Source organism: Triturus cristatus, chromosome 6, assembly GCF_964204655.1.
Source record: "Triturus cristatus chromosome 6, aTriCri1.1, whole genome shotgun sequence".
NCBI classification, from domain to species: domain Eukaryota; kingdom Metazoa; phylum Chordata; class Amphibia; order Caudata; family Salamandridae; genus Triturus; species Triturus cristatus.
Genome location: NC_140589.1, coordinates 1,160,686,297 through 1,160,703,095, shown reverse-complemented (window position 1 = coordinate 1,160,703,095; position 16,799 = coordinate 1,160,686,297). Strand labels below are relative to the sequence as shown.

Below are 16,799 nucleotides of genomic sequence, written 5' to 3'. Positions count from 1 at the left end.
TGGCACCGCTCTCATGGTCTCTGGCGAGAGTGAGGAAACCTCAAGTAGGAGTAGCATCACACCTACATTGCCTGGAGCAAGAAGGCGCAGTTCCAAACAGGGTGCAGGACCTAGGAACACCACGGAGGGCACTCAGCCTGGAACCCAAACAGCACCAATGCATCACCGAAGGAGGTGAACTGTTCAGTGACAATTTAGCATCAATGGGTGATGTAACCCAACAATGCATATTGAACACTTACTTGTGCCGTACCTGCACTGTGTGCATAACATGTGCTGGGTACAGCAACAATGAATGCTTGAGAAGTGTGAATAAACACTGCACATATTAGAATCATTTTTTGTCTCATGTCATCATTAGTCATTACTCACCTAGAAGTAGTTTTGTGTGATCTCAGTCCGTCTCTGGCATCCAGCAGCTGCCCCGACTCCTGATGCTGGTCTGCCAGTGGGAGCAGGGCAATCGTCATCCGATTTGTCTGTATCGGTCACATCAATTGTGGTGCCTTTCCTCATAGCCATGTTATGGAGCATTGCACAGCTTGCCACGATTTTACAGCAGGTCTCAGGGCTGTATTGCCGTGCACCTCCACTTTTATGCAGGCACTGGAACCGGCTCTTTAGGATTCCAAACGTACGCTCAATGACGCAGCGTGTAGAACTGTGTGCCCTGTTGTATCTCCTCTCACTTGCATTGGCTGGATCCAGATACGGGGTCAGGATGAAGTCCCGCACTGCATAGGCACTGTCACCTGCAGGGATAGACACAATAGGTAAGTCAATGTCCCCACCCTCCAGTGATGTAGTAGATGTATGGATGTGTGCCATGTATTTACCTAGCAGGTATCCCTCCCCAAACTCTCCAGCACTCAGACGTCTGTGTATTCCACTGTGTCTAAAGATGAAAGAGTCATATGTACTGCCAGGGTATTTGGGTACAATGTCATTGATGATATACTTTGCGTTGCACACAATCTGTATATTCAGGGAATGGTAGCATGTATGGTTTCTGTAGACATATTCAGTTGCTGATGGGGGTGTGATGGCCACATGGGTCCCATCGATGCAGCCAATGATGTGGGGGAAACGTGCAATCTGGTAGAAGTCAAGTTTTGTTTGCTGTAATGCCTGTTGGGTGGTGGGGAAGTATATGTGATGTGATAGCCTCTGTAGCATTGCATCTAGAAAGGCATGGAAAAAGCGCGAAAGGGCACTCTGTGACACCCCGCCAACCTCCGCTATGACCCCTTGAAAACTCCCTGACGCCAGGAGGTGCAGGGAGCACAGGACCTGCACATGTGTGGGAATTGTTTGTGTCGGGTGTTCCAAATAGGGTTTCAGCTCCTCAATCAGGTCCAATATGGTCTGTGGGTGCAGCCTGTACTTTTTATGGATGTCCTCTTCAGTCTGCTGGAACAGAGTGATGCGCAGCCTGAATATACGTTCCTGTCTCATTCTCCTCTGTGCAAGAGCCCGAATACGCAGCCTCCAGGCTATCACAAACAGTGCTGCCATTGTGGAAGGTTCTGTTGCATTGTGGGGTGGTTTAAGTACCTTGCACCTGTTTACCACCTGCATGCACTTGATGTTAATTGGGATTTCTTATTTTGCGAATTTCGAAATTAGCGATTTTTCCATACATGTCATTGTGATTTCTTAGTTTGCAATATCCTTTTTGCGAGGATATTTGCAAATAAGGAGTTTCGCAGCCTAAGAAATCGCAAATTTTGCCATTTCTTATTTTGCACTGGTTATGTGTGTCATACATATGAAATAGCGATTCGCAGCGTTTCGACTAAAATTTGGTTTCATACATATGCCCCCGAGTTGTATTGGTATATTTTTATGGTTTTAGCTAACTAAAACAACAAGGAACACTTTGACTTTGACTATGAATGGCAGAATATGATTGAGAAAAATATTGTGTGACTTAAAATGTCTGCTCTAACTATCGTTTATAAAAATATCGGCCAGGTGGGTGTACACTTTTAATATTACTTCTAATGGTGTGATATTTTTATAAGAAATATTTAAGAGCCATTTTTTTTGTCATTCAATGAAGATATTCTGGTAGCACGCCCTCATGCTGCAAGATGCTCTATTTACCATGAAGAGGAATTAAAAGCAAATTGAAATCTCAGGGTGGGTCTTCCACCACTAGCAAACACGGAGCGAGTGCAAATATTGTCAGAGAGCATTTGAAATATCTAAAATTTTGGAACTTTATAGCCATAAATTCTGAATGGTGACTCTAAAATTGGCAAGTTTGCAAGTGAGTGCTAGTGAAAGGTTATAACACATGTTGTGCTGACACATTTCAGCTCAATACCTGGTGAAATTAGTGTCCCACATTGGACTTGACATTCAAGGAAGTGGATAGAAGTAACTGGGGCATTTAGATATTTCTTGGGTGTGAGACTTTGAGCTTCAGAAAGGTTTAGGCAACCTGGAGAACTATACGATTGGTCCTTGTATGAGCATGGAGGTGGTGCTGAGTGCCAGAAATTAGACAACTTTATTTGTAGATGTGTAGGTCAGAGCAGGGTTTTTACGACCAAAACCACTTCCCTAAGGAGTGACTACAGGCTGAAACACAAGATTGGGAATATATTTAATATAAGAGGTATATTTGGATACTGGAAGGCGTTGTTTTTGCAAGGATGGACATATGAAGGATAAGGGGCCAATTTGTTGCATAGGTCACATTGGTCATTGTTTATGACTGCCCCAGCTGGGCTCTACAGTCATTGCCATCCTTTACAACACAGCATTTGCAGAGGACCTTGAAGTGCACACAAGGAGAAAAGTAGTCAAAAGAATGAATTGTGGCTTGGATGCCAAAATACATTGAAACAGCTTGGGTAACAGGTTCTTGGATGTGTGGAGTAGGATAAGTAAGGGCTGCCCTTACTGGAGATGTCAAATTACAAACCACAAATGCGTGATTATAAAAAATGCTGATGGAGCCTACCACCAGCACTGTTGAGTGTTGTGGTTACTCAATACCAAGCCTGTCTACATCTGATTCCACATTCTCCTATTTCTCCTTTCTTTCCTGCTCCGGGTCAAAGTCTGATGATGAAAAATTACTAGTAGGCAGCAAAAGTTAGTGCTGGCGCCCAAAACCTGCAAGCACCATCACAAGTTAAAGACTGCAAATCACATTCAGTATCCGGCCAGATTATCCACATTTCTTTAATAGGTGGGGGTGGGAAGGATCATTGGTATTTACACTAGCCTAAGAAGTACATCAATCAATCAATCAATCAATCACCAATGTTGCCTGCACACTACTGTCATCAGTTTTTCCTGGAGAATGTTGCTTTTCTGTACACGAGGTTAAATTACAGTGAGAGTAATACAGCAGACACACACGTTTGTTTAACATGTTTTAGAGTTGTTTGTGGTTAATGTTTTGTGTATAAATGTCCTGAGCCAGCCCATACAGTATTTCCTCTGCCTGGTTTCATGGATTTATTATTCTCGTGATAGTGTTGCACGAATGTGCAGCGCTGGACTGGAAGGAGTGTTGACAAAATATATCTAGCGGAGTACTTCTCATGATTCTTGTGTTTTTTTGTTTTATATAGCGCGAACTAGACCCGAGAAATCGGGTATCAGAGCGCTTTACATGGGCACCAGTTTCGTTACAAATGGAAACATTCATTTTTTCGTTAGGTAGGGAGAGATTATGGGGCATATTATCAAGACAGGCGATAAAATTATCGCCACATTAGCGGCAGAACTGCCGCTAAAACGGCGATAATGGGCTTGATAATATGCTCTATGGAATTCCAATTGAAGCCCATGTTATGTGAAGGACATCTAACATGGGCTTCAATTGGAATTCCATAGACCATATTATCAAGCCCATTATCGCCGTTTTAGCGGCAGTTTTCTGCCACTAAAGCGGCGATAATTTTATCGCCTGTCTTGATAATATGCCCCTAAATGATTTGCCCAGAATCACAGGATGTTGAGCGTCGTTGCCGAGACTGGATCCGATTCTCCAGCTTCGATGTCGACCGATCTAGCAGTAAGGCTACATCCACTCCCCAATTGGCAATTTTGTACCAGTAGGACTGCAAAGTAATGAGAGAGAGAGATTACTCTTTCAATTATGTTTTCATTTTTCCTCATCAGCTGCCGATGACAATCTTCTCTCATATCCCGGTCTCTGGATCTATAAAAGTCATTTGTTTCAATGTTGTGTGCTTGGGCCACTGCTCCCGGCTCAGTGCCATGGTTTATGCAGTATCATATTTCATCATTGGGGTTCTGACGTCTCTAGTATCAAGAAGGCATTCCTGAAATAAACTAAATTCGTGTATTTCTATGTGTATTGAAATCGCTTTATGAAACATTTTGCAACTGGAAAAATTGTTTTCACCGTAGAAAAAATACATTGCAACAATGTAGAGTATTCGTATTATTTATATGTCAGTTGTATTCCTTTCAATTGTTTTTTTAAATATTCCATATACACACTTTTATGTTGAAGATTGTGCAGACATGCTTTTTTTGCTTTGTCGCTTTTTGATTTAAATTCAATTCATTTTTATAACGCAGTTTATCAACTCATCAATTCATGCTCTGCTTGGCCAAACTCCAGATATTCCTTGCAGGCATTTTGCAGAAGGCTACCCAGGGCATTCAGGCACATCCACGAATACTGGCCTGGCTACTGGTATAGAAGCCGTCAGCTGGGGATAGGTTTCTGGCAAAATAAGGTGCAATTGGCATATCGTGAGTCATGAGGAAAGGGGTGCAGTTTCATGGGGGGTGCAAATCCCATTGAGCATAAACCCTCCTCATTTTGTGACTGCTCTGGGTCGGCACACAGCTGAGAACTATTGCCTGATTGTGAGAAGGTGATACTTCATCCATGACGGAGCAAGGAATTGTGACCAATGACTTGGGATGAAGGCTTTGTTTGTAGTCCTCCGCTTCCTGTGTTGTGGCCCATTGACAGTCCTTTCCGGCACACTTTTTTCTCACTGAGCAAGATGGGAAGCGGTGGGGTAGTCCTTTGGATCAGCTGGAATGGAAGGAGGTGGGATTGGGAACTTCCAGCCTCTTCCTCCAGCTTCATTGCCTGTCTTGCCCATTTTACCTTCCAATTAACTAAAAAGAGCGAGAGTAAGGAAGAATCAAAGGAGAGTGGTGGATCTTTAAAAAAGTTTGGTAATCACAATCCTTTTTGTGGGTGTAGTGAAATGTGTATGTAGCAGGCAGATATCAAGAAAAATGTTTAAATTCAACTTTATATATATATCTGGATGACTGCCACTTGCCAGTCAACATTAGGTCTGAACTAGATGGAATGTATACGTTTGACTTGAATTTACTTTCTTTGTAAAAAGTATTAATAGAAAATGTCATAACTTTTACAAAGACAATGTTATTTTATTTTAATGTTTTTATTTAATTGTATTAAACATGTTTGCTTCATACACATTGCACTACACCCACAAAAAGGATTGTGATCCTGGGAGGAGACACTTAAGGGTCTCTGGTCCACCAGGAGGACAGAGTCCATGATCTCCACCACTATGGCAGAGATCCTTTCACCCTAGTGGGGGTTCGCGCCTGCCTTTCAGCACTTTTCTGAGGGAATCCCTGATATGGCAGCTACCCTTACTACACTACGTTTGCCAAGCAGGTGCCATATTTGAAGCAAGAGTTTATTTTCTTTAAACAAAAAACGAATGGACGCGATGTACAGGGAGTTTTCGCCATGCCATTAGGGCCATTTTACATTTTCCCTGCCTGTGTATGTCATGGTTTGCCTGGTCACACTGGCCTCTATGACCTGTCAGTCCTGTGATGGATGGACCAACAGGAAAGTGAATATCATTGGCAAAGCCAGCTGTTAGTCTGTTGTTGTTAACCCACTGGTTTCTTCACCTCAAAATATGGCAGAGGATCCAGAGGTCTGGGGAGCAGGACGACTGTTACTTGACAGCATTTCTCTCATTCTGCCAAACCCTGAATGAGGTCTTTGGATCCGTCCAACATGAAAATAGTATGCTGGAGGAGATAATACCAGTCGATTCTCCTCTGGATTAAACATTTCCCTCTAGTCTAGAGACTGGAGGGTTTCCATACCAACCAACTCTAAACACGTACTTATTAAGCCGGGTTGCAGACCAAGATCATATGTTGGTAAACAATACTCCTCTAGGAGCCAGGGGTTTTGCTGCCCAGCAGCCTCGTGAGCCTCTCTCTCTATCCTTAACCAACCCCTTAAAATGTACTCAACATTTCAATTTTTACGCACACTGCATTTCACTTACATGGCATCACTCAATCAGGCTAATAACATCTAATATATTGGATTGGATAATACAGTGCATCTATATTACATGGTGCTCTACTGCTTGGAAAAGAAACAAGAACTAGCTGTGAGAACCATCTTGTTACAGGATGTTCTTAGGACTACTTTCAATAACTTTGCTTCTAATTATTAGAGCAGACTTGGGTTTAGCAGATCTGGAAGCTTGAGCAATCTATCAATTTAAAGTTTGCATATGAAAAAGGCTTTATGCTTATGGGATCTTTGTTAATCCAAGGACCCTGTTAAAAGATAATATTGACGTGATATTTGAAAATGTAGACATCTAGAGGTTAAGCATTCTTCCTTCAATTTATTTAGTTACATTTTCTCATTTTTACTACTTTTGGGGCTTCGCCTTATTTACAGGGTAGCATTAAGCCACTTAACAGGGCTTAACTCTGCCTTGTAAATAAGGCCCCCTTTCATGCTATGCTTAGTGTGAAAGGGCTGGGCAGTGGGTTTTGCGGTGGGAGTCCCACCGCAACATCCATTGATTTTGATGCTTCCCCCTATTTACATAAATAGGAGGCAGCACCAAAATTAAGACCAGGGAAAACCTGCTCTTAAGTTGGTGAAATGCTTTATTTCTCCTCGTTTTTGCTTTTTCCATGTGTGCTGCAAAAAGTCTTGGATTGTTTATGTACTAGAAGGTCCCCCTTCCTGCACATAAACAATCTTTAACCGAAAATGCCCTTTTGTGACTTCCATGTGTGACAAAATGGCACTTAAAGACTGTTTATGTGCAGGAAAGGGGACCTTCCTGTACATAAACAATCTTTCCCCTGCACACAGACACCCTTGCACTATGGTACAAGTGTGCCTGCTTTGGTGCTACACTGCTAAGTGTAGCGCCAGCGTAGGGGGAAACGCAAGGCTGCACCATATTCTCGTAAATATGGTGCATCCTTGTGTTTCTGAAGTGGCAGAGCGAGGTGTTAAGCCATGACGGCTAACGCCTTACTCCACCTCTTCAGTTGTAAATATCTCCCACAGTCTAAAAAGGTGACTCTGAAAAGCTATGGTAGAGAACACAGATACAAATTGCAACCATGATTTCCCAAAACTGCTTCATAGTTAATAATGTAGGTGGAGAAGCTCAATATAAAAAAACATTGCCTATATTAGGACGAATTCTGAGCATAAATCAAGAGATATCTTGACTTAAGAGGAGAGATGAAGGAGGTTTGAAGACTTTAGAAGATGAGATAAATTCTAAAAACCAATCTTTTTATCATTTTATGAAAATCTAAGAGATTTTCCTATTGTTATATTGGCAAAACAGGCTCAAAGAGCCTGGTCCACGTCTAGATAAATCATCCTATTTGTCAATTGCTAGGCAGAAACGTTTGTCCAGAAAGCAATGTTTGACTTTGTAGGTATTAAAAGGGAGCCCAAAAGAGACAAATGTGATTTAAAAGATGAGGCAGTTCACCTGTGGTTTAATTAGGTCAAGTAAGGATACCCAATACAATACAAGGTTTTTATGGTATCAGGTAGATGCAGTCAGTGCTCATATCGTATGATTACATAAATAGAATTGAGGTACTACTCCACGTATGTATCCCAGTTAGTATTTATCTGAATGTAAAGAACTCATTATTACATACTTGACAGCAGCAGACAGAGCTATCGATATACTAATTGCAGTCTCAAGAATGGAAAAAAATAGCAATCCTATTTTTACTAGGTCTGGTCCAGAAGCGAAATCAGTAGTTCAGTTGCACATAAAAGAATAAAGGTGCAACCTAGTTGGAACCACAAAGTCGCTAGAGAGGTAGGTCAAGCTGCCAGTATAATTAGAGGATGGCAAAACCAATTATAGGGTGTCAGTGGCTTGGGCTCGGGGAATGTGTAAGGAGGCTCAAATAATTTTAGGATGTGTGTTCCACTACGGAGGTCTTGTATCATCCCTAATGGTGGCCCGCCATCACGGAATCACCGGTAGGGAGAAAGCCTGCCAGTTGCTTGTGAGTGTGCATTGAGCCAATAGAAAGGCTAGATCTAGGAATATTGACCAATCTTGACCTTGCCAGACTTAGGATGGTCATACAGTCCTAGAACACAACATTGTGACTTGCATAAGTCTTGAGGCCAGTGATTGTCCTCCAGAAAGTGATATCTGCTGGGCAGTCCCAGAACATGTTCTTGAAGTCATCAGAGGTAGCCAGGCAGCAGCAGCAGTTGGGGTTAGCAGTTGTGTAGATGCCACCTAGGCATGCTGGGGTTAAGTATGCGTGGTGGAACATATTGAATTGAATATACAGGATTGGTATTACATGAGATCTTGTGGGTGTGAGCTTGGCTTGTCTCATTCCTTTTGTGTAAAGCGTATCCTCTATCTATTTCCTATCATGTACATAAATCACTCAGTGGGGGTCAGTCTGATTTGGAATAGCTCTGAAGAGCTAGGAAATCAAATGTCTCCTGGCTCCTGAGTAGAGAGTATGAAGCAACAGGTGAGTGGGGTCCTGTGATTTAGCAAGATTTTATTGAGGGCTGCGTAGCGGCGGCTGTGTGTCAGAAACAGGCCTTTCAAGAGACGAACTGTTTGACCAAAGAGTCGAACAGGATTAAGGTTACGTCTTGCAAAAAGTCTCTCACGCACTGAAGGCCTCAGGGGCAGCTCCTCCACTAGTGCGGAGGAGTGTCACCCCACTGCTTCTCGCAGAAACATAAAATGGTAATAACTTTCTGTAATTACCATTTTATGTTTGGTGGTGGGGCTGCTCTGAGAGTAGGCCAGGGGAGAGCTGATGTCCCTGCCCACTCCCGAGTGAGCATAGACTGTTTGGTCTGCCCCCTGGGGCCCCCCCAACTAGTCATGCGCACTCTGCCTTTTCTCCATGGAGGCTGCATGAGAAAATGGCCTCCCCATAAGCCGCTAGTGTTGTGATTCGCTTAGGGAAGGGAGGGAGCTTTGCTGCCTGCTTCTGCTTCCTGTTCCTTGAGCGCAGGAGAGCAGACATGATGCAGGACCTGGCCGGAAGCAGAAAGGTAAGTTTAATTATTATTTTTTTAAATTAAATTAACCCCCGCGTGACTCCCCCTCCCCCCACCACCCCTATCCCCGCATGAACCTGTGAGTCATGCCGGCTGCAACTGAGTAAAGCCATGTGTTTTCAACACAAATTTAGCTTCTTCCTCCAAACCTCTAAATCTCCCAGGCAGAAAAATCCCTCTGCAAAAGAAAAGAGGTGACCTCTGTAACATAGGAGTATGCCATGCCCATTTTGACCTAAAAATAAAAAGTACAATCATTTAAATGACTATTACTCTACTTTATGAAATGGGAGGGAAAGTGTTGGATGTCTTAGGGCTGAAATTACCATTCCCACTCCAGTCTTTACGACAGTTGGGGAAAGTATTGGATTTTGGACTGGTAAATTTACTATTCCCTCTCCAAACAGCGCAACAGTAGGGAAAGTGTGGACTTCAGAGGGATAAATTGGCTATACCTACTCCAAACAGGGTAACAGTAAAAAAAGCATTAGATTTCAGAGGAGTAAAAGTTACTATTCACACCCCAACAAGGCAAAGGTAAAAAAGGCATTGGATTTCAGGGTGATTAAATGTTTTATAACCACTCCTAAGAGCACGACAGTAGAGAAAGTGTTGGACTTTGGAGGGGTAAAATTAACTATTTCCAAACTAGTCCGTGCAACAGTAGGGAAAGCATTGGATTTTGAAGGGGTGGCATTTACTATTTCCACTCCAAACAGCACAACAGTAGGGAAAGTGTTGGACTTTGGAGGGGTAAAATTTACTATTACTATTACCACTTCATTCTGTGCAACAGTAGGGAAAGTGTTGAATTTTGGATGGGTAAATTCACTATTCGCACCACAGTCAATGCAACACAAAGGAAGGTGATGGACTTTGGAGGGGTAAATTTACAACTCCCACTCCTGTCTCTGCAACAGTGGGGAAAGCGGTGGATTTCAGAGGGGTAACCTTTATAATTACCACTCCAAACAGGTCAACAGTAGGGAAAGTGTTGCACTTTGGAGGGGTAAAATTTACTATACCCACTCCAGTCTGTAAAACAGTAGGGATAAAGCTGGATTTCAGAGTTGTGAGATTTACTATATCCACTCCAAACAACGCAACGCAAAAGTAGGGAAAGTGTTGAACTTAAGAGGTCCATTTTACTATCCCTACTGCAGTCTAAACAAACTTTGTGAAAGTTCCTTACTTCAAACACATTGCAGATATCAGTAACACCATGAATGTAGAAAAAAGAAGTAAATGTATTCATTAACATAGCGTACATTATCTACTGGCGGTCGCCAGTAGATAGTTATAGTTAGGACCTATTTTCCATAGGAAATCCGCAACATTCTATTGGGAATATCTTTGGCGCTGATTGACGAATCTTCGCGAAACTCTCCAAACTTTTGGCCAGCTCCGCTCCACTCCTAAACTGAAAGTTTTGCGGTGATCCGTGAAGTGGGGGCCGAGAAAAAAGGGGGGTCCCAAAATGCGTTTTCCCCATGCAATTTCCCATAGGATCTGTTGTCGCAGCTACAGCTCGAACCGCTGAACGGAATGACACCAAATTTGGCAAAGAGGTAGTCCTCAGTTTGGACTCGTGCCTTTTGCATATTTCGTGTGAATCTGTTCAGTAGTTCCTGAGAAAATTAGGGTAAAATAGTTAGTGATATCTATGGCCGCGGAGGATCCGCGGACCGTACCCGCACCGTAAGCGCAACCTCCCCGAACGGAGCGCGCACCCTCCCGATCGCGCGCTGAATGCTAATTGGCTGTCGAGCGTCTCTCTACATTCGAAACCAGGAACTGTTGGCGGCCATTTTCTGCCTCGGTAGAAGCGAGGCTGAAGATGGAAGGGTAATAAGTGTGTAAAAGATATAAAGGGAGCAGAGTGGAAATACTCTGACCCTCTAGATCTGCTTAGGGGGTCCCAGAAGGACCCCTGTGGCCCCCCTTTTTAAAAAAAAAAAAGCGGCGAAATGCACGCATGGTGCGCGCATCCTACCGCGTTGGATGCACGGATTCTCTCGCGGTGGGTGCGCGGATCCACGGCAAAGTTTTATGAAAAATGACAAGAAATCATTGGTTGTATAACAACTTTCTACACTGAAAGGTAGGGTGTATATTTTTGTTTTTTAAAGGTATGATTGTTATTGGTTAACAAAAAGAGATGGTAAGGAACATTATATATGATAAGCTGATATGTTGAAAAGTCAAGCACACTTCCTGTCTTGTGTAGGAACATTGTGTGCTGAACTTGTGACCTGTGAGCTCAGTGCAGTGTTCCATGACCTGTTTCTATGGTAACAGGCAGAAGGCAGATTGAGGGAAGGGTTGAAATGTATTTCAGTTGGAAAGGGTTGAAATGGTTAACCAATAGAAATGTGTGTTTGCTTTTGAGTTTATGTGCGAAGGATTGTGATTTGATGTTTACATGTATATGTGTGGAAAATGAAAGGGAAACGTTTTCATTCTTTGCTTTTGCTGAGAGGTGCACAGTGCAGAGATTCTGTAAAAGAAAATATGGTGAGTGATTGATATACTCCTTAATCTACAAAAGAACTAGAAAGATGAGTTATTTAATTGTGAGGGGATGTATGTAGACTATTTTGATTTTAATTATTTTTCCTGCTAAAGTGTAGGGAGTACTTTTTTTCTCTACAATGTGTGTGCATGTAGAAACCATTCTGTGATTGGCATTTGTGTTTTTTATGTGTTTGTAGACAGATAACTGTGCAGTTTTTATATTTTGGTAGAATTAGAAACCAGTCATTGTTTATGAATTTGTGAAATGAGTTATGTTATGTTTCTATACTGAAATGTAGTACTACTTCTAGATGAAGAAATGTGTTTTGATATAGTGCAAGGGATAGTGTTGTTTGTCTAGAATCACACAGTGAGTCTGTGTGCATTTGTGAACCATCTGTGCTGACAGATAACTGTTTTAAAACCAGTCAGGTTGTCAAGTTTTAGCAGCATTAGAAGACAGTTATGGCTTATGCTTTCATTAAATGAGTCAGGCATTGACAGTAAATTGCAGTCGTGAAATATGTAGATTGTGTGCAGATCCCTTACCACTTGCACTGTAGTGAATGAGTTTTGGTAAACTCATAGGCATAGTGGTGCTTGTCTAGAATCACACTGTGAGTCTGTGTGCATTTCGGATCACTGTGAAAGAAGCATTTGGTAACATCATGTATTTGCTGATAGATAACTGTTTTAAAACCTGTCATGTTGTGAAGTTTTAGTAGCATTAGAATCCAGTCTTTGCTTATATGTTGATTAAATGAGTCATGCGTTGACACTGATGTGCTGTACTTAAATATGTAGATTGTGTGCAGTCCCCTTACCCCTTCCACAGCAGTGAATGAGTTTTGGTAAAGTCCTAGGATAGTGTTGATTGTCTAAAGTCACACTGTGAGTCTGTGTGCATTTGAGTAAGGATTGTGAGAGAAGCATTTGGTAACATTGTGTATTTGCTGACAGATAACTGTTTTAAAACCTGTCATGTTGTCAAGTTTTAGTAGCAATAGAAGCCAGTCTTTGCTTATGCGTTGATTAAATTAGTCAGGCATTGACATTAAAGTGTAGTCGTGAAATATGTAGATTGTGTGCAGTTCCTTTACCACTTCCACTGTAGTGAATGAGTTTTGGAAAACTCCTAGGGATAGTGTTGTTTGTCTAGAATCACACTGTGAGTCTGTGTGCATTCGGGAACCACTGTGAGAGAAGTGTTTGGTAACATCCTGTATTTGCTGACAGATAAGTGTTGTAAAACATGTCATGTTGTCAGGTTTTAGTAGCATTAGAAGACAGTTATGGCTTATGCTTTCATTATATGAGTCAGGCATTGACAGTAAATTGCAGTTCTGAAATATGTAGATTGTGTGCAGTTCCCTTACCACTTGCACTGTAGTGAATGAGTTTTGGTAAACTCATAGGGATAGTGGTGCTTGTCTAGAATCACACTGTGAGTTAGTGTATTTGGGATCACTGTGAGAGAAGCATTTGGTAACATCGTGTATTTGCTGACAGATAACTGTTTTAAAACCTGTCATGTTGTGAAGTTTTAGTAGGATTAGAATCCAGGCTTTGCTTATGCGTTGATTAAATGAGTCATGCTTTGACACTGATGTGGTGTACTTAAATATGTAGATTGTTTGCAGTACCATTAACTCTTCCAGAGTAGTGAATGAGTTTTGGTAAACTCATAGGGATAGTGGTGCTTGTCTAGAATCACACTGTGAGTTAGTGTGTATTTGAGATCAGTGTGAGAGAATCATTTGGTAACATCATGTATTTGTTGACCGATAACTGTTTTAAAATCTGTCATGTTGTGAAGTTTTAGTAGCATTAGAATTCAGTCTTAGCTTATATGTTGCTCAAATGAGTCATGCCTTGACACTGATGTGCTGTACTTAAATATGTAGATTGTGTGCAGTCCCCTTACCCCTTCCACAGTATTGAATGAGTTTTGGTAAAGTCCTAGGATAGTGTTGATTGTCTAAAATCACACTGTGAGTCTGTGTGCATTTGGGTAAGGATTGTGAGAGAAGCATTTGGTAACATCGAGTATTTACTGACAGATAACTGTTTTAAAACCTGTCATGTTGTGAAGTTTTAGTAGCATTAGAAGCCAGTCTTTGCTTATGCTTTGATTATATGAGTCAGGCTTTGACATAAAAGTGCAGTCCTGAAATATGAAGATTGTGTGCAGTTCGCTTACCACTTCCACTGTAGTGAATGAGTTTTGGTAAACTCCTAGGGATAGTGGTGCTTGTCTAGAATCACACTGTGAGTCTGTGTGCATTTGAGAACCACTGTGAGAGAGGCATTTGGTAACATCGTGTATTTGCTGACAGATAACTAATTTAAAACCTCTCATGTTGTCAAGTTGTAGTAGCATTAGAAGCTAGTCTTTGCTTATGCATTGATAAAATGAGTCAGGGTTCGACACAAAGGTGCAGTACCATGTACTATTCTGTTCACTGTGGCAGAACTGAAAATGTAAAAGTTTTATCTAAGCACTGTCCTAGAAGTAGTCTGATTATTTAGTCAGTTTCTAAGTACCAAATAGTACCAAATGGACTGCTTCAAATGTCTATGCAGTATGCATGTAGTGTTCTAACATACTATACACTTGTCTTTTACACCTTCAATTCCCTAGTCAGTATCCATGCACTTCCAGGAAATATCCTGTCACTTCCTATGCAGTCCTCAAGAGACCCATTCAACAGCATGTACTAATCCATTCACTGTGCCAAAACCCAAACACTTTTAAATTCACCAAGACACTCTCTTTCCAGTACTCTAATGATTCATGCACAGAGCCAGGTCTTAGCATATGGACTTCTTCAAACCCCTATCCACTATGCATGAAGTCCTCTAAGCACCTACACACTTGTCTTTCACACCTTCAATTCCCCAGTCAGTACCCGTTCACTTCCAGCAAACACCCTGTCACTCCATTTGCACTCCTCTAGTGACCCATTCAGCATCATGTACTAATCCATTCACTGTGCCAAACCCTAATAAATTCACCCAGGCACTCTCCTTGCAGTACTCTAATCATTCAGTCAGTACCCAAGTACTCATCCAGTGACCCAGGCCTTAGTATATGGACTGCTTCAAACCCTTATCCACTATCCATGCAGTCCTCTGACCACCTACATAATTGTCTTTCTCACCTTCAATTCCCTAGTCAGTATCCATACACTTCCAGGAAATACCCTGTCACTCCCTTTGCAGTCCTCTAGTGACCCATTCAGCACCAAGTACTAATCCATTCACTGTGCTAAAACCCAAACACTTTTAAATTCACCAAGATACTATCTTTGCAGTACTCTAATCATTCAGTCAGTGCCTAAGTATTCATACACTGAGCCAGGCCTTAGCACATGGACTGCTTAAAACCCCTATGCACTATGCATGCAGTCTTCTAACCACCTAGACACTTGTCTTTCACACTTTCAATTTCCTAGCAGTATCCATACAGTCCAACACTTGTGACTGCCTTTGCACTCCTCTAGTGACTCATTCAGTACCAAGTACTAATCCATTCCCTGTGCGAAAATCCTAGCACTTATAAATTTGCCTAGGCACTCTCCTTGCTGTACTCTAATCATTCAATCAGTACTCAAGTAGTCATGCAGTGAGCCAGGCCTTAGCAGATGGACTGCTTTAAATGCCTATGCAGTATTGATGCAGGCCTCTAATCACCTACACAGTTGTCTTTCACACCTTCAATTCTCTAGTTAGTATTCATACTCTTCTAGCAAACACCCTGTCACTCACCCAGTGTGTCTCCTTATAGTACTGTAATCATTTAGTCAGTTAGCATGTAGTCTTTTAGTGAGGTAGGCTTTAGGGCATGAACTGCTTCAAAGTAGTATGCACTATGCATGTAGTGTTTTAACGATCCTCACACTTGTGGTTCAGGGCTATAGTTTCTTAGTCAGTTTTTATATAAAATGTGTTTGTACAGTAATGGAATAGTATAAATTTGAAAGTTATTAATATACATTTATTTGTTATTCTTTTTTACAGATACAGAACAGGAGTGTTTCTCATTTGTTTGCACTCTTCTCGTGCAAGATTGTTTGGATGAAGGGTCATTAAGTGTTTCATCATACTTGCTGTGCCGCACAAGTATTTTTTGTTAGGATCCCCTCGTAACAGAACTCTTTGGCAAATCTTGCGAATGAAGAAGGTGGCATTGGTCTTTGTTTGCCCCTTGGAAAAAATTAAAAATTTCTTCACCACTGATGAAAAACGTAGTGGGCGTGGTGCCTTCCGCAAAAATATTTCCTCTGATTCGGTAAATATTTTAAAGCGGCAACATTTACAGTTTTTGTAAGTTAAACTTATTAAAATTTTGTTAGCTGTATACATTTTATATATCTGTGATGTATTTCTTGTGGTATTTTGTTAAGAATACCATGTTGTTGTTTTTTTAACAATCTTTTTGATTTTCCAGGTCTGTCGTCGACATCCGTGGTTCACACAGGAGAGTTCTGCTTTGTTGTTTTGTATTATTGTTGTTACATTTTGTTTATTAGTTTATTGTTTATATTTTTGTTAATACAAATATAAAGTTTGAAAATAGTTTATCGTTTATATATTTATTATTATAAAAAATAAAGTTTGAAAAAAAAAATAATAATGTTTTTGGTTGTTCTCTTAACTGCTGTGTGACTCTTTCTTGTTCTTATTACTGTTATTTGATGGAGTCCACCATGGTGTTAAATTTTGGGGCACTTATCGCTGGAATACTAGTGATATCTGAAGTTTGCACCAACTTCTGAATAGTGTGTTAGATTTATCTCAACTTTACTTCCGTTAAAGTGCTGATAATGAAATAGAGAGTAGCCTTTCCCGTGCAAAAAGACATGAGGTGCACCTTTGCGATTTATTCTAAATACTAAAATCCTGTATTGTATTGCACTGAAGTATTGGATGCACTTACAGTGTACAC

The 16,799-nt window shown here is 41.2% G+C and overlaps 1 protein-coding gene across 8 annotated transcripts in view; it reads right to left on the bottom strand.

The window, feature by feature from the left end:
* The window catches only part of LOC146821128 (uncharacterized), a 257,656-nt gene that overhangs the window by 176,434 nt on the left and 64,423 nt on the right, over positions 1 to 16,799 (bottom strand). For 6 of the 8 annotated variants that reach the window (XM_085612087.1, XM_085612086.1, XM_085612092.1 and 3 more), the window contains one exon: positions 373 to 752. The exons of the other annotated variants lie outside the window; for them this stretch is intronic. In XM_085612087.1, coding sequence (XP_085468213.1) covers positions 373 to 470 — 98 coding nt within the window. In that variant the 5' untranslated portion in view covers positions 471 to 752. The remainder of the gene's footprint in view (positions 1 to 372; positions 753 to 16,799) is intronic. 8 annotated transcript variants of the gene reach the window in all.